Source organism: Oreochromis aureus, linkage group 19 (genome assembly GCF_013358895.1).
Source record: "Oreochromis aureus strain Israel breed Guangdong linkage group 19, ZZ_aureus, whole genome shotgun sequence".
NCBI classification, from domain to species: domain Eukaryota; kingdom Metazoa; phylum Chordata; class Actinopteri; order Cichliformes; family Cichlidae; genus Oreochromis; species Oreochromis aureus.
Window position 1 is genome coordinate 10,636,047 of NC_052960.1, and position 17,317 is coordinate 10,653,363.

A 17,317-nucleotide genomic window follows, 5' to 3' on the forward strand; every position below is an offset into this window, starting at 1 on the left:
CTGAAGCCGCCGGTCTGGACTCTTCTGCCTCCGAAACACGGTGGGACTCTTCCTCCCTCCCTCTCTCCCTCCCTCTCTCTCTCTCTGCACTGGTGATAAGATGCTCCCTTCTTCTCCTCTTCCTCACTGCATTTTTAAATCGGGTCAAACTCACTGCAGTGTCCCTGATTTAAAACCAGAGTTCATGCACATCACGAGGGTCAGTGATGCGTCGATTGATAACATTTTGGAAGAGATCGGGGTGAGAGTGAGGCTCCTGAGAAGCATATTTTAAAATAAATAAATAAGTCGGGGATAGATGGCGATTTGACAAGCTTCCATTAAGACCCCCTGGACCAAATCAGCGCAACGTAAGAGACTGTTCATAGGCAGTCGCTTACTTTATGTAAACTTCAAAGAGACTCGTCAAACTTCAGTTTAATTTTTCCCTCCTGCGTTGTGTCTGACACGGACAGATGTGATGTACTTGTTATTCACTGCTGCAGCTGTCAAAAGAGAGCGGGCTCTGCTGCCACCTTGTGGTTAAGAGGTGATGCCACTGCTGCAACCTCACTGAATAAAAATTTACTCAACCTTAAGAAGTACCCTTGTAAACTTAATGGTTAGGTCGGAAAATAAGCAACCAGTACAGTAAAGAATTTGGCATTGCATGAACTCTCTATAAACCTACGGTACTGTGCAAAAATGCTGAGTGACTCTTTTTTTTTTTTAATATTTTGCTTCCAATGAGCAAGAGTTTCTTGTAATTTTTTAACGAAGCCTTCTGGGGGTCTTTTAAAGTTTTTTTTTGGACATACACTGCTTTTCGGCTCATTTACAATTCAGTGTTTTTACCTGAGAATTGTCAGAGGAATGTCTGTTTTTTGTAACCACATAAAAATGACATATTAATCATTCAAACATAACAAAAAACCCACCCAACTCAAAGGATGAAACACTGTTGTGTCTACATGTAAGAGAAAACTTAGCAAAGAATCAAATTTAATTGTACCTTTAAGCAGTTTGTTACCAGCAGCCCGTTAGAAAAAGGTATAATTTGTGTCCTGGTCCAGGTAGTCTTTTTTCCCACTTCTTTCTTTTCCTTTCTCTTGCCTGCTGCTCTCTCTCTCTCCCTCTCTCTCAGGTGGAGTTGTGGACCTGCTGTTCTCGCTGGCAGAGCTTCTGATTTTCTTCAGCCCTCATACCAGTTCCCTATCTTTTCATCAGATGCCAGTGCTTTAAATGATCATCTGCCAAAAAAGGATTACCGGTATTTAACCTGTTCTGAAATGCTTGTTGACCTATAATCAAACATGTTTCTTATCATTCATATTAAGTCATTTTGAGCCAGAAAGAAAAAGTAAAGTACAAGCCATAGTTTAAGCATGATGATGATTTTTATGCATCCTTTAAATAGTCCATTCTTAAGGAAGGGAAACGGGGAGAAAATGGCAAATTACGCCAGAACTGGCCTGAAAATCAATGGAAACAAGTCTTATTGGGTGATGAATCAAGATTTGAAATTTGGTTCAAACCATCACCAGTATGTTTGGAAGAGGTCAGGAGAGCAGTACAACAGTGAGTGTTTACAGCCTTTTGCAAAATTTGGTTTAAGCCAGTGGTGTTGGAGATCTTTTCAAATTTGCTGGAATTATAAACACATAAAAAAAAAACCACATACAGCCAGATTTTAATGCAACACGCAATGCCTTCTGGAAAGCATCTTATTGGCAACTGCTTAATTTTTCAGCATGATAATTATTTTTAAACACACTGCCAATGCAATACAACCATAGCTGAAAAAAAAACCTGCAATAGAACCTATCAGTCATGGACTGGCCTTCCCAAGACCCTGGACATCAACATTATTGAAGTAGTGTTGACAGAGAGTAGAATGAAAGCAGCAAACAAAGAAGGTCTTTTAGTGTCCTTGAAGAAACCTCGAAACTATTAAACTATTCCCTAAGACTACTTGAAGAGATGACAAGAAAACTGAAAAGAAGAAAGAGTTCAGGCTGAGTTGAAGAATAAAGGTGGTCAAGTATTGACTTTCAAACTCGTTAGACTCGAACAAACTCTGTTTTTGTCTGTTTTTGTCTGATATTGGCAATATATATTAACATGAAAAAATGTAAAGAAATGAAAAAAGAAAAACAAAAAAACAATCATTTGAAGCATATAATTTAATCTATTGTAAGTTTTGAGTCACATAAATTTGTGTTAGATAAACTTAATCTGACAGTTTCCCCTGCTTTGACGTCACTTCCTGCATTTAAACATGGCGGACGTCAACATTGATGTCCGTAGATGAACTGTGCTGCGGTTCAGACGGATTGTTTGCAGCTGCTTCAGCATGAATCGATTTCTCGTCGAGCTGTAATAACAGGAGCAGTTTGAGGCAGTCTCGACAAGTAAATATGCTTTTTTTCTTTTACCTTTTTAATTTGCTTGTTTGCAGTCAGGGGATGAAAAGTGCTCTCATTGTGTAACACTGTTTATACCACAGACTGTTGTGTGCTGATGGTTTCGCTGCTGACTGAATTCTCAGAGGATAAACTCTCCCCGCAGGGAAGGAGCTAATTTTAAAAGTGCTGTTTGTAAGCCGTCGTGTAGAAGATGTATAAGTTAGCCAGCTAGCAGTGCATGTAGCCTGAGCCATAAGTGGGAAACACAGATACAATGTAGATGAAGTGAAGTGACAGGCTCCAGCTGTGGATGCAAACTTAAACTCTGACAGTTTGTCTTGTGGGATATGTCTCATTCGCTTTGATAGTTTAATACCACAGTAAGTACCTCACATAGTCTCACATGCTGCTTCCATTGATATGCTATCTTCCAGTATGAGCCTTGTTGACCTGCTGGTAAATAAGAAGTCTGTTGTATCCCATAAGAGGCCTTTACTGTGAAGCAGGGTTTCATCTTAACCAGGAAACTTCAGGGTCAACCCTCAGTTTTCTGTACTACAAAGGCAGATCACTTCTTACTGGGATCAACATCAACATAGTAGCTTATGGTGCCAACCTAAATAAGTGGACACGTTAAAGTCATTTTCCGGATTAGAAATCAACATTCATGGTATCACCACCTATTGTTCTCTGGAGAACGACCTCACCATTATTGGAACAACCCTTGAATTCCATTTGTCCATCCATTTTCTTCCACTTATCCAGTTCTGGAGATTATCCCAGCTGTCATAGAATAGAATAGAATTAGAATTAGAATAGAATTAAACTTTATTGTCATTGCACATGTCACAAGTACAAGGCAATGAAATGCAGTTTGCATCCATCCAGAAAGTACTTTAGACGTGATATAGATATATTACAGAATATGGATCTATTATAGGTATGTTACAATGTACACGGTATGAAGGTATGTTATGAATATGCTATAACTATAAGTATGTACAGGCTGTAGTGAGTTTACAAGCTATGTACAGGCTATAAACAGGATATAAATATGATTGAAAACTATACAGAAATATGAAACTATACAGATTGTAGATATACAATTGTGAGTATTAATAAACAGTTGGAAAACTATAATTATTATTGTACAGAATGATTGTGTGTACTATTCATATGGTAAGAAGCAGGGTATACTAGATCGCCACATTATTGTAGGGTTAACACGGAGATAGACTCACATTCACCAAGTAACATAAGGGATGTCTTTGGACTGTGGTGGGAAGCCAGAGTAAATGCAAACTCCACACAGAATCCAGACTGGATTTGAACCCAGAACCTCCTTGCTGTGAGGTGATGTCACTAATCACCACACCATCATGCCACCCAACATTCGAGCACTAAACATCAATTTAATGAAATACTTACTTATGATCAATATTGATCCCTGGCTCAGTCAGCGACACAAATACATGTGGGTTGTGTCAGGAACGGCAATCAGCATAAAAACTGCCAAACGTGGCGTTATGCTGTCATGAATAGGGAAGCAGCTAAAAGTAGCTTTGTTACTTAATTCCAATCCATCAGACTCTCCTGTGTCTTAATGTCAGAGTATTTTGGTTATGCTGAAGTTGCACAGGACCCAAGTTTTCCCCAAACAAAATAACGTGGCTGAATAAGAGATCAGCCTTGAACATCACAGTTGCTGCCAACCTCATAATAACTGCTCACAAGGGATATCCACAATCTGTCGTTGAAGTGGTCTTATTATATTTAACTGTTGCAATCATGGGTGCTCTTCTTAAACAAAAAAGTTTATAATAATGAAGAAAGCTTATGTACAAGTAATCCCAAGGATCCAAGAGGTTAAACTTTAAAACTCCAGTTTCTAGTGGGTTTTTTCCTACTTTTGACTCTGTATGATGCCTCTTGGCCTACGGTAGCTGGGATAGGCTCCAGCCCCTCGCGATACTGACAAGGATAAGTGGAAGAGGATGGATGGACTCTGTATGATGTCAACATATTAATTCTAAAAGGATAATCTTAGACACAAAGCTCTAGCTGTGAGAACAGAAGCATTCATGCATGTACAAACATACCACAGTGTTAATATAAAAGTCTTTGTAGAAACATTATTTTTGCTGTGGATCTACCAGCAGTTGATTAATGCTGTGCACGCTCAGGGACTCTGAGCTGGACACTTTCCGACAAAGTCATCTGATAAAGTCAGCTAAAAAAGGTTGTACCAAGGCACAGTAATAAATAAATATGGATTAAGTTGAAATGTGAATTATGCAAGAGTACTAGTAGAGTATATTAAGTCCTGCATAAGTGCATGTAAAAATGTAATGATTTAAGGAGGGATATAGGCTAAAAGGCAACATAAATAAACAAAATGTTTGGTTAGTGGAAAATTGGATTTTACTTAATTTTGCTTGTGTAAAAGAAAAGCATCTTCCAGCTGCTCCCGTATTCACCAGGGGTTGCCATACTCGGTAGCTCTGCATATTTAATTTGACAGATTTTTTGCACTGGATGCCCCAAAGGGATTTGTGTTTCCTCCGGAGATCTTTCACTCATTAGGTGAATGAGTAAACCACTATACTGTGGAGCCATGGTCTGTATGAAGGAAAGTTTTTATGATTAAGTTATTGTGTTCATTAGATAAGCAGCGTTGTTCAGGGAAACTCAGGAAGGGTATTTTCTCTCAGCCTACCAAATATAAAATAGGTATTTGGCATATGCTACTGATGTGGTTATGAATGAATAAACTGCGTGGTGTTTATTTTTTTTTTGGTGAGTGTTTCATAATATTTGCCCTCTTTGCAGAGCTTCACCATGAGTAGCCGAAGAAAGAGGGCCCCTCCTGTGAGGGTGGATGAAGAAGCTAAGAAGAGGTTGAACTGGAACATGTTGGAGGACCGCAAGAATGAGGAAATCCAGGAAGATGAAGAGATACCGACTTGTTCCATTCTTTCAGCGGACCCTGCTCCTAGTAGCACCCTTCTCTCCCCTCCAGAGGGCGCCACAGAGGCTGCCTGCACCCCTGTCCGGTTTACAGAAGAACTTCCCAGCACGTCGTCCGACATCACCGCTGCTTCTACCTCCCTGGCGCTCACTGTGTTTCCACTTTTGAAACTCAGCCACATCTGGAAAGCACTCATTGGGGAGTTCAGTGTCAGGCCAGCCTGGCTCCCATCTGACTGCGATCAGAGAGCTTTCACGTTTCACAGGATGGGTGAGCAACTCTGCATCAGTTACAGCAGCTGTGATGAGAGCTCAGGGGTGCAGTGCAGTCCTGATGAAGACACTTGTACGGCAGAATGCAGCCTCCGTAGGATCCCATTGGAGGACCTTGACTGGCTACAGAAGAGGAGGGTGGTGCAGCTCTGTCACCAGGCAAAAGACGACTCAGTCAAGGTATGTAGGTATTTCTGCTGGAATACAAAGGTCCATGTTTAGGCTTGATTTAGTTAATAAATGGTCATGAAATTACCCTGCTTTTAATACCATATATTTTTTAAATCAGCTGTCTTTGGCTGGAGTAAAATTGTGCTCCTTTAGTCAAACCATTAAACAGTTCAAGTTTCGTTAAACATTATTTCTTATTTAAGCTTTTCCCTGGCTCTGTCTGGCAGGTGGGGATTTACTTGCTGGAAACTGGGCTCGGGAAGCCGGAATTCCTCAGTGAGGGAAATGCTCGGCTCAAAAAAGCAAACCAACTGATGCAGAAGTTAATGGAGTATTTCTACGATTTCATTATTCCCGGTAAGCAGACTCCAAGTTCTTCACACCATACTATAGCAGCACAGGGTTTCCAATTCACCTTGACTGGTTTTTGTTGCTTATTCTTCATAAAGAGGTCGTAGATAATGAGGAGGAAGAATGTGATACCGATCTGGAGAGGCAAAATGTTGAGGAGCTCTACGATTATGTCAGGCATATGCACCAGGAAGAAAGCCAGGAGGTGACCTATGACGTCCAGCATAAGGCTCTTATTCCTGTACTCAGGCCCTATCAGAGTCAAGCAGTCAACTGGATGCTGAGAAGAGAGAAATACAGGAACAACTCAAGTAAAGGTGCCTCTGTTCATTCCCCTGCCGCTCGTGCTCCTTTAACTGGAATTTTAAGTTAGATCCCTTTCAATTTAAGAATTTTTGAAAACAAGATATCAGTGGTTTGTTTCAAAAAGCGTCATATTCAGTATTTATTGTTTCTTTGCAGAACAATCATTGCATTTCCTCTGGCGGGAGTTGATCGCTTTGTGTGGCAAAAAGCTGTTTTACAACCCTTTTATCGGCTGGTAAGAACATAGTTACTCTCATGTTAAAGGTTCCGATCATTCGGAAATATTTTCTGCCTTTTCAATATTATAAAGATGACAGGAATCTTATCTTTCTGCAAACAGTTTACGCTTAAACTCAGTATAATCCACAGGCCTCACTGTCAGCCGTTTTTATGGGGACTACTATTTAAGTTGAAATCACAAAAGTTGTGTGTGTTATTATTTTGTTTGTTAAGCACCATTAGCATAAAACTTGATGGTCGAATTGTTATCTTAAAACCATAACAGTAAAACAGCCTGAAGGGACACCATCAGTGGGAAAAAACGTGTGTAATTTGAATGAGTTGACCTTTTAACTTGCTGTTATCACATTAAGGTGACTCTCAGGTATGATATAGTTCCACAGCTACTAGAATTTAGTTTCTTTTTTTATTTTTAGCTTAATTCGAGAATTTCCACTGGCTGGCATTGAGTGGCCTGGTGGGATCCTGGCTGATGAGATGGGGCTTGGAAAGACGGTGGAAGTTCTGGCTCTAATCTTGTTTCATACCCGGCAGGACCTCGAACAAGAGGCCCTCACACTCCCTGTGGTTAGTAGACCTCTACTGTGATGAATGCCACATTTTTTTTCTTCCCTAAACTTTGTAATCAAATGTTATGTATGTTTAACATACAATGGTTTATGATTTATTTCTTTTCTTAAATCTCGTGGCTTTGCAGGGAAAATCTGTGAATTACTTTGTTCCTCCTCCTCCGCTAGAAAGAAAGAAAGTTATCAGCTGCAAGTCTGAAGCTCAGCCTAAAATTAAAATATCCTACCCAAGTATGTCACTCAAGTCCTTTTAGACAATCCTCATAAGTCACTGAAGTTTCACACCTTTTTGAATGATACTTATATTTCTCCAGCTGTGCGTGTCATGCTACTCACTGCTATAAAGGAGATGAGATCTGGCAAGGGAGCCTCAGTCAATGCCATCTTCACCTACATCCGAGCCACTTATGGCTATGACCTCCTCAAGAACCGCAACCACATCAGGAAGACGCTGACAAAGCTCATAGATGACGGCATGGTTGACCGGGTCAAAGGTCGGGGCTTGGCGGGGTCGTTCAAGCTGGGAAAGAAGTACAAAGAAACAAAGAAAACATTTGCAGGATCATCAAAGTCTGTAAGAATAAAGAACTTCTAATATGAATGTTTCATGCTACAAATATGACTTTATTGTGTTGCCTGAGTTTGGTCTGCATTTGTCTTCCTTAAGACTTCGAAAAGCACGGAGAGCACACCCAGGAAAATGTTTCAGAGACGAGCAAAGGAAAAGGCAGAGGCAGCTCTACAAAACTCTCTCTCAGAAGATCAGAGAGATCCGAGCACCCCTACATCTGACTGTCCTGTCTCAGAGGAAGCAGAAACAAAGAAAGAGTGGGATAAAAGTCTGAATGAGAAAGCAGATCAGCCAGATGACATGCTGGATTCTTCCAGAGCACCGTTACAGGTTTCTCAGGATAAAAGTGACTCAGATACACGAGACATGTGCGGAATAGCTGATCTCCCCGAAGAAAGAGGAGAAGCTTCACAGCTCGATGATGACAAGGAGACGGAAACCCCCACCAGAGCGTCTGTCGTCCCGTTTAACACCCCTGACTACAGATTCGAGTGCATCTGTGGTGAACTTGGCATCATTGACTACAAGGCCCGCGTCCAGTGTATGAACTGTCAGCTGTGGCAGCACGCAGACTGTGTGAACTATAAAGAAGAGAGCCTTGAAACTACACCTTTCTACTGCCCTCACTGCCTGGTAGCCATGAAACCCGTGTCCACAGGAGCCACCCTCATAATTTCCCCAAGCTCCATCTGCCACCAGTGGGTCGAGGAGATCAACAAGCATATCAGGTCCTCCTCTTTACGAGTGCTGGTGAGAGAGTAGATTCATACATCAGTCTCTTGGTAGTATCTCATATATAACATGCTCAAAGTCTAAAATAAAAGTAAAATAAATCTTAAATGTGCAAATAATTTGCTGTTGCTGTTTGGCTCAGTTTAGGCACAAAACTGATTGGTTAGATGTAAGTAACAAAACTGTTTGGTTAAGATTAAGAAAGACCAGGGTTTGGTTTAAAATACACCCTCTACCTTCCCACTTTCAGGTACTCTGAAAATGATGCACTCACTTAAATCATTGCATGTTACACTACTGTGCCATCACAACAGTGCGAGTCGCCAGTTGCAATGATGGTGCAGGAGCAGGAACAACACGACATAACATTTTGCAAGCACTGCACATCTTTTATAATTTGTTAAAGCACGCACTCTTCTCTCTCATCTGTGTTTCCTGTCATATCGTTGGCATGCCTAATTATTTTGCCTTTCACGTTCCTCTTAGGTTTATCAGGGTGTGAAGAAACATGGATTCATTCAGCCTCACATGCTCGCCGAGCAGGACGTGGTCATTACCACCTACGACGTGCTGCGCTCTGAGCTCAACTACGTTGACATTCCCCACAGTAACAGCAAAGACGGCCGCCGCTTCCGCAACCAGAAGCGTTACATGGCTATACCCAGTCCTCTGGTAGCTGTGGAGTGGTGGCGAATCTGTCTGGATGAGGCTCAGATGGTTGAATGCCCCACTGCGAAGGTGAGATCATTCATTTCCTGTTGCATCTCACTTTGTTTTGTTATTTAAACGTAGTTTATGTGACCACCTGACGTTGATCCCATCAGGCTGCGGAGATGGCTCTACGTCTTGCGTCTGTTAACCGCTGGTGTGTCAGCGGCACTCCAGTCCAGAGAGGCTTAGAAGGTAATGTGAATAAAACTGTTACCACAGAAGAAAAAAGAAATACTATGAGTATGAATGCAAATGGAATTTCTTATGTAGCACATAAAAATATAAAGATAAAAACATAAAAATAAGTGTAGGTTTTCACTGCCTTCACCTGCCACTGCCAGAGAAAATGCCAAAATATAAGAAAGCAAAGTGTTTTTAAATCTATGCACAGATGTAATTAATCTGTCAAGGTTGTGATTTCAGTCTTTGGTCTCTTCAGCAGTAAAAAAAAAATCATTAAAACTTTTTTTACTGTAGATCTGTATGGCCTTGTGCTTTTCCTGGGAGTTGACCCATACTGGGTGAAACACTGGTGGCACCAGCTTCTTTATCGTCCCTACCGACGTGGAAATACGGAACCTCTGTACCATGTGATCACTCAGATATTATGGCGATCGGCTAAAAAAGACGTCATTGATCAGGTAGGATTTTAAAAGTATTTCTCTGATCGTTGGCCTGGATTCGATTGAGACTGTCTGAAGAACTATTTTGTTTGACCCATTTTTTTTCATATGAAACACATCCCTAAAGCTTTCTCTTTTGAATGTTTGTACTCATCTTACATGGTCCTGTTAATCTTTCTCCAGATTCAGATCCCGCCTCAGACAGAGGAAGTGCACTGGTTGCACTTCTCGCCCGTCGAGGGTCACTTCTACCACCGTCAGCACGAGGTCTGCTCCCAAGACGCTTTGGTTAATCTCAGGAAGATCTCTGACTGGAGCTTGAAACTTGGCAGCCTCGACCGCCGTACCGTCAATACCATCCTGTGCCCGCTGCTCAGGCTGCGCCAAGCCTGCTGCCATCCACAGGCTGTCAGGGGGGAGTTCCTGCCTCTGCAGAAAAGGTATTATGTTCTCAAGGTGCTTATGCATGAGATGAGGTCTTTTTAAAGGCAGCTACAGCAGCTAATTAACAGTCCAGCTGGACTAAATCACAACATTAGGATGATTGAAGCCCCCCCAGCAACCTTTTTGTTGCTGGGGGTGTTTATTTAAAGCTGACCCATTCTGTGTAATCTGCACTGGAGGATTTGTAAAGCAGGTTTGCCTGCCTCTCTGTAGCACCATGACAATGGAGGAGCTCCTGAAGTCCCTGCAGAAGAAATGTCGAGTGGAGTGTGAAGAAGCTCACAGACAATTGGTGTGTGCACTCAATGGTTTGGCTGGAATCCACATCATCAGAGGTATAGATCCCCACTTCTATACATCTGCTCCCTTTGCTCTTAGTTTCCCATGGGAATTAGTTTAAACAAAACAGAGGCCATGATCCCATCTTTGTGTCTCCCGACACTTTTTGTGTTGGCATGTTTTGTTAAGGCTGGTCTCAGTAAAGCGATATGTTTATTGTTGCTGCACTGATTTGTGTAGCCAACTTTGTTTGCTTGACATGTAGTGGACGTTTTAAGTGGCACTAAGGATGACTGTTTCCTTTGCCACCTGCAGGTGAGTTTGTAGAGGCAGCAGAGATGTATAGAGAAGTGCTCCGTTCATCAGAAGAGCACAAAGACAGACTGAAGACTGATTCGTTACAGGTATGTGGCCTCATACATTTCATCTCTACAAAGACTGAGGGAACACGTGACTTAAAAACCAGAAGCTAAAATCTTTATGTTTCTGGCTCTTAGAATGTATTGACATAATTAATTTTCTATTACACTTGCCATTGTGGTAAAACAGAGGCTTCATGCTACCCATAACTTGATGGAGCTGCTAAGCGCAAAGCATCGTGGGATTCCTCCTACCCTCAGAGATGACAGACTAGATGAAGAGGTGATTCACAAATATATATTATACTGTCAGAATGTATCTATTTGTCTTCTTTTTAAATCAAATCTGTTTTTTAAGAATTACTACTGCAGTTTTTTCATTCTCCCTGTCGCTGTAGGCCGAGCAGCTGCGACAGCACTACATGACCAAATACGACTCTGAGGTCGCGGATGCTCGTCAGGCTTTGCAGCCGGTGCTGCAGAACATAAAGGAGCTGAAGCGAAAAGTGAGAACTTCTTTACCCTCGGGGAAATTACATATTTTATGAAAAGATTACATATATAAAGAGAGACATAAGTGATGTTTAGGAGTGCAAAACCAATATCTTAAGATCATAAAATTTCTGCATTGATTGCCTTTTTATATACATCCTCTGCAGCTCCTAAAATTAACTTACTTGAAATGTATTTAAAATGACATTTTTTTTGATCTGTTAATGAACTCCAACAAATTAGCACAGCAAAAAGAAAACTGCATATCAGGAAATTGGAGCTTACTGATCAAATTATTTTAATAAAAAGAAAATAGTAAATGTAGCTAATGGGATCATAATTGGCATCCTACTCGTTACTTACACAAACAGTTAAAGTAGCTGAATATCACTATGATATCTATCTTCCTCAAGGTCAAGCTGAACTCTCCTTGGTGGCTGGATGTTATTCAGAGGGCTGTCCGCTGCTCCACTGATGACGACCTGGTGTCCCGCATCAAGAATGAGCTGACGTCCAGCTACAAACAACAAGCCCACAAGCTCTCCATGGCAGACAAGTAAGCACTTTTTATCAAGTAGTTCCTAGTAGTTGCACGGTAGTTGCAAGCAGTTACCTTGTACTTATCAAAAGACCAGGATGCTTCAAGTGTTTGGTGTCCTGCAGGTTTCGTGATGCCTATGGTCTGCAGTTTCTGCTCACCACGCAAATGCAGGATCTGATGAAATCTCAAAAGACTGTGCAAGATGCAGTGAAAAGTCTTGAGGGTCCGGCCTCGAAAGAAGTTATAGAGGAGGCCACAGTTTGTCATCTCAGGCCAATGCGACTGCCACTCAACAAGTATGTCGTCAGCATTTTGTAGCTTCGTACGAGCAGTGTTTGAAACCTTAAAATGTTCAGTTTATAAAGTTATGTGGAGGTTATATGACAGCTTTTCCTTGTGTTTCATAACACTTCTTTGTAAATACTCTGAAACGTATTTTAACTAATATTTGTCTTGTTATTTTCTAGCTGTGTTTTTTGCAAAGCAGACGAACTTTTCATAGATTATGAGTCCAAGCTGTTTTCTCACACGTAAGTAGAGCAGTATTTTTAGATCCATCATCAATCAGATTACACAACCAAGCGGTGATTAATCAGTAAAATTCCTCCACAGCGTCAAAGGTCAGACAGCCATCTTTGAAGAAATGATCGAGGATGAAGAGGGGCTGGTCGACGACCGTCTCCCCACCACCAGCCGAGGTCTGTGGGCAGCCAGTGAGACAGAACGCACTCTGAAGGCCATCTTGTCTTTTGCCAAACTTAAACGCATGGACCCAGACCTGGTGGAGGAAGGAAACACTTTTATGGAACTGTTTGAGAATTGGAAGAAGGAGTACAAGGTTTGTAGGCACACTTACAACATTACAAGGACAAACGACAACAAGAGCATCTTTTATTCTTTAAAAAGCTGCATTCTTCCAGTAGGGCTCCAATAGGCATCATTATATGTATTATGAGGAGTCACTTTAACAAAAATTCTTTTTTTTAAGTCTTTGTTTTGGTCTTAAAAAAGCATGATAGCTGTGTTTGTTCTCAGGTGCTGCACGAGTACTGGATGGTGCTGCGCAATCATGTGTCAGCCATCGATGAGCTGGGTATGGCCACCGAGAGGCTACGTGTGCGTCTGCCCGATGAACCAAAGCCCAAACTGCCGCACATCATAGAGCCCCACGAGGCGAGTTAAAGACAGTGACACTCATTTAGCGTAGCTGCACGCTTATGTCAGTCTGGTAAAAGATCATTTATAGAAGTCGTGACAACATGACTGACTTGTTATTAGGACTGTTAAAGGATTGGCTCTTTGCAGAGTTACTTTGCTTCATAGACTAACTGTCTGCAGAGATTTAAGTGGGGGTTTTCTTCACTGTCCCCGAGGTTTCTCATAAGTTACTGTTGAATCAGTGGGTTTCTACATATAATGTAGATCTTTATATTTGCAATGTAAAGTGTCCTGATATTTTTCATTACCTGACCCCCTCCTCTCGATTGTTTTGCTCCCAGGTGGAGCAGAACAGAGTCAAACTTCTGAACGACCAAGCTGTGGCAAAATCTCAGCTCCAAAAGAAGCTCGGCCAGTTTTTGTATCTCACAAATCTGGAAAAGGTAATTTTATAGGTGATAGTAATTATACAATTCATAATGTTAGCCCATCTAAATGTATTATGTGAGCTTGCTCTAAACAGCATACATTTCTTGATCCAGTCGCAGGACAAGTCTACTGGAGGTCTGAACCCAGAGCCGTGTCCCATTTGTGCTCGGCCCCTGGGACAGGAGGTGAGAGTCACCACTTCTTATGAATCTTGGTTGGTGGGAACATCTCAGTAGATCATCAGTTTGTGAAATATTCATACCAGCCCGTCTAGCATTTCTTAACAAACCACTTACAATCTGCTTTCTTCTCCATTCTGATGTTCAGTTTGAACCTCAGCAGGTCATCTTGACCGTGTCTACTTGCCTAAATGGAATAGGTTGCTGTCACATGATTGCCTAATTAGATATTTGTGGTAATAAGCAGCTAGCAAGTGTTTGTAATTAATGTAAACAGTTATCCACACTCTGCTATTCATACTTTAGAATAATATCTTGCTCTTCTCTCTTTTCCAGTGGGCCGTGCTGACGTGCGGACACTGCTTCTGTAATGAGTGTATTGCTATCATTGTGGAGCAGTACAGCGTGGGCTCAAGGCGGCGTGCCATCAAGTGTGCCATTTGCAGGCAGACTACATCCCACACAGAAATCTCTTACGTGTTCACCACCCAATCATCCAGTCAGGACCAAGACATACCAGTCAAGGTCAGCCAGCGACCCCATTTTCATATAATACCTGTAAAGAAAAAAATAATTGTATAACACAGCCATGATAACTTTCCTCTTCCTATGTTTGTCAGGGAAGCCACTCTACCAAAGTGGAGGCAGTTGTGAGAACTCTGAAGAAGATTCAAGTGACCAACCCCGGGGCCAAATGTCTCGTCTTCTCCACGGTAACAGTAAACTATCTGCACTCTTCAAGACTTACTTTGGCGATATCGAGTTTGGATCTGACCTGTTTCGTTGCCTTTTCTCTCGTGCACAGTGGCAGAGTGTCCTGGACATCATCGCCAAGGCCTTGTTTGACAATAACATGGAGTTTTCTCAAATCAACGGAATTCACAAATTTCAGGTTTGAATTTGACACATAATGAATGCCACAATTTTGAATACACAGCCCTGCTTTTTAACTTTTGTATTGTTTTGTTTTTTGTTGAAATACCACAGACAGTATGATAGATTTAAACATTTGCAGTAAAACCCCCATATCTAAGGACTGTCTAAATACCTGCCTGCTAGGTTTTCCTTGATGTATATTCTCCACCACCAGCTGCTAAAACAGCTGTTCGGCTTGCTGCTACACCTCGTTCTTCATTTGAGGTTGTTTTTTTTTACCTGAGATCACTCCCTTGAGAGCACATCAACCCTAAACTCAATATTTCTTCCTTTACCCCGGGCCGCATGCTTTTTTTATGTGTGAGCTATACTGCCAACAAACCAACAGGTTGATCAACTGGAGATGAATCCCTGCCTCTCATATGCAGAGACTTAATAATTAAGGTTTTTCTGTAGTAAAATACAATATAAAGACTATAATGAATGAATTCATTGTCTATGTTTTTTGTGTAATAAAAAGGAGAAATTGGATAAAATCGGCACGTTAAATAATTGTTTGAATTTGAAAATACACAGTAGTTAAATTGCAGTATAAATTTTCAGGGATCCTCATTTTTTTCTTAAAATAAATCAGTTACAAAAGCATCTCTTGATACAGATATGACTGTAATTTGTTCATTATTGCACTGTTCGTTGTGGTTTTCCAGGAGAATCTAAGTTCCTTCAAGTACGAAGAGAAGATCAACATTCTTCTTCTGCCTCTCCACACGGGCTCCAATGGGCTGAATATCATCGAAGCAACACACGTGCTGCTGGTTGAACCGATCCTCAACCCTGCTCATGAGCTCCAGGCAATAGGCAGAGTGCACCGGATTGGCCAAACCAAGTAAGGAGCAGGCAGTAAAGTCTGTCAGTAAACCTCTGAAGTTTGTCGGTGTTTTAGAGCTTCGTGTAGATGTATTGCTGCATCTACACGAAGTTTCTGCGTTTTTATCTTTTCTCATCTTGTGAGCATTGACTTCAAAGCTGCAGTTTATTTTTTTTTCTTAGATTCATTTTTAATACGACTGCAACCTCCAGTTATTTAATAAAACTATAAATCCACAACTATGCAGCTTATAGTATGTCAGAAAATAAAGCACTTAAAGTTCAGCAGGATACACTGAAATTGATTTCATTAGTTTTTTTGTTTTTACTCACCACTGTGCTCAGGGATATGCAGCTCTTGACCAAAGTGCACTAAAATAGCGTGCACACCTCTGTAAGTGCTGTACACACATCAAATTTCACTGCTTCTAGTTACAGATCTGCATCAGAATGTACAAATGCATGTAAATTAAATCTAACTAAGATGTATACAAAACATTTTTTTTCATTTTAGGAGCAGTTAAAGTCTGACAAAGGAATGACAATGTGGAGAATTTGTTAATCCTTTTATCAAAATAATATTTATATCAAATTATCCACCCTCTACTGAACAAAACTCCATAAACAAATGCTCATTTTTGTTTCCTCTCTCCACCAGGCCAACATTTGTTCACAGATTCCTCATCAAATCTACAATTGAAGAGAGAATGCAAGCGATGCTGAAGACAGCAGAAAAAAGGTGCGTGTCAGTTCTTAATAATGCTATTTTTGTATTTAAATACAAGTTTAAGAGGTCAGGGGGTGCCCTGTTGTCAAAGTACCAATAAAAGTCTTTTTGATTCCAGTCACACCAGCACAGCCATGAAGCACTCGGAGGCTGCGGTACTGACAGTCGCTGACTTGGCTGATCTGTTCACTGAAGACACTGAACCTCTTGAGTAGAGCTGCCACGATTAGTCGACTAGTCACGATTACGTCGACTATCAAAATCGTCGACGACTGATTTAATAGTCGACGCGTCGTTTGAAGCTTTGTAAGATCACAAAAGACGCAGGAATAAGTAGTAGGATTTAAAAGTGTAATAACGGACTGAAACAGAAGATGGCAGCAGTGCATGTAAAGGATGCCAGCTGCCGTTAAACCCCGAAGAAGAAGAAGCTGTGTCCCAGAATTCATAGTGCGGCCCAGCGCAGTTGTCAACAATGGCGGCAGCTAGTTAGTTTTAATATTACTCTTATTATTCTTTCTGGGTCACAAAATAAACGTTTAACATATTTTCAAGCTGTAAGTTTTACGTCCAATCGATGCATGATCTGATTAGTCGACTAATCGCAAAAATAATCGGTGACTAGTCGACTATCAAAATAATCGTTTGTGGCAGCCCTACTCTTGAGTGAATCTCAGCACTGGGCTCCTCATAGAGGGATACCAAGTTAACCAAACAGGAGAAAAAGGGAGTTCATGATTTACACAGCGGTGACAAATTTTGCACATTCCACTTTTTTTATATAAGCATCCTGATGTTATCAAATGAATTTCCAAAAACTATTTTAAGAAATCTCTGATGGATGATGACTACAAATTTCCTACTTGTTGAATTTTAACTCAATTTAGAGCTGATGCATTTGCATCACTTGTCATAGTTGTATCTTACTGGTCCAACTTGTTCAGCTGTGTTTGTTTATCACATTTAGGTGTGTTCATTTATGTGCAACTTCACTGTATCTCCACATGGATTGAACCACTTTGAGGCATTCTCACAACATTCAGGAAATAAAAGTCTGTGAGTGACGGC

The 17,317-nt window shown here is 41.0% G+C and overlaps 1 protein-coding gene across 1 annotated transcript; it reads left to right on the forward strand.

Annotated features, from left to right (window-relative positions):
• Positions 1 to 2,260: 2,260 nt before the first annotated feature.
• On the forward strand, positions 2,261 to 16,585 carry shprh (SNF2 histone linker PHD RING helicase). Its single transcript, XM_031737103.2, has 30 exons — positions 2,261 to 2,390; positions 5,214 to 5,804; positions 6,023 to 6,152; positions 6,245 to 6,463; positions 6,609 to 6,687; positions 7,109 to 7,259; positions 7,390 to 7,492; positions 7,576 to 7,835; positions 7,929 to 8,582; positions 9,051 to 9,302; positions 9,389 to 9,467; positions 9,753 to 9,916; positions 10,082 to 10,338; positions 10,556 to 10,677; positions 10,937 to 11,025; positions 11,171 to 11,263; positions 11,379 to 11,486; positions 11,886 to 12,028; positions 12,136 to 12,309; positions 12,481 to 12,543; positions 12,626 to 12,851; positions 13,049 to 13,186; positions 13,513 to 13,614; positions 13,714 to 13,785; positions 14,116 to 14,304; positions 14,400 to 14,492; positions 14,585 to 14,671; positions 15,363 to 15,541; positions 16,181 to 16,261; positions 16,368 to 16,585. The coding sequence occupies exons 2-30, from the start codon at positions 5,223 to 5,225 to the stop codon at positions 16,462 to 16,464; spliced, it is 4,986 nt and encodes a 1,661-aa protein (XP_031592963.1). The 5' UTR covers positions 2,261 to 2,390; positions 5,214 to 5,222; the 3' UTR covers positions 16,465 to 16,585.
• The last annotated feature ends 732 nt before the right edge of the window (positions 16,586 to 17,317 follow it).

What these genes read in the sequence shown, in the direction of transcription:
- shprh (XM_031737103.2), top strand. Translation starts at nt 5,223, where the DNA reads ATGAGTAGCCGAAGAAAGAGGGCCCCTCCTGTGAGGGTGGATGAAGAA. An exon ending in TTGAATGCCCCACTGCGAAG is followed by an intron (nt 9,303 to 9,388) that starts GTGAGATCATTC and finishes TGATCCCATCAG; the next exon opens with GCTGCGGAGATGGCTCTACG. An exon ending in AGTCCAGAGAGGCTTAGAAG is followed by an intron (nt 9,468 to 9,752) that starts GTAATGTGAATA and finishes TTTTTACTGTAG; the next exon opens with ATCTGTATGGCCTTGTGCTT.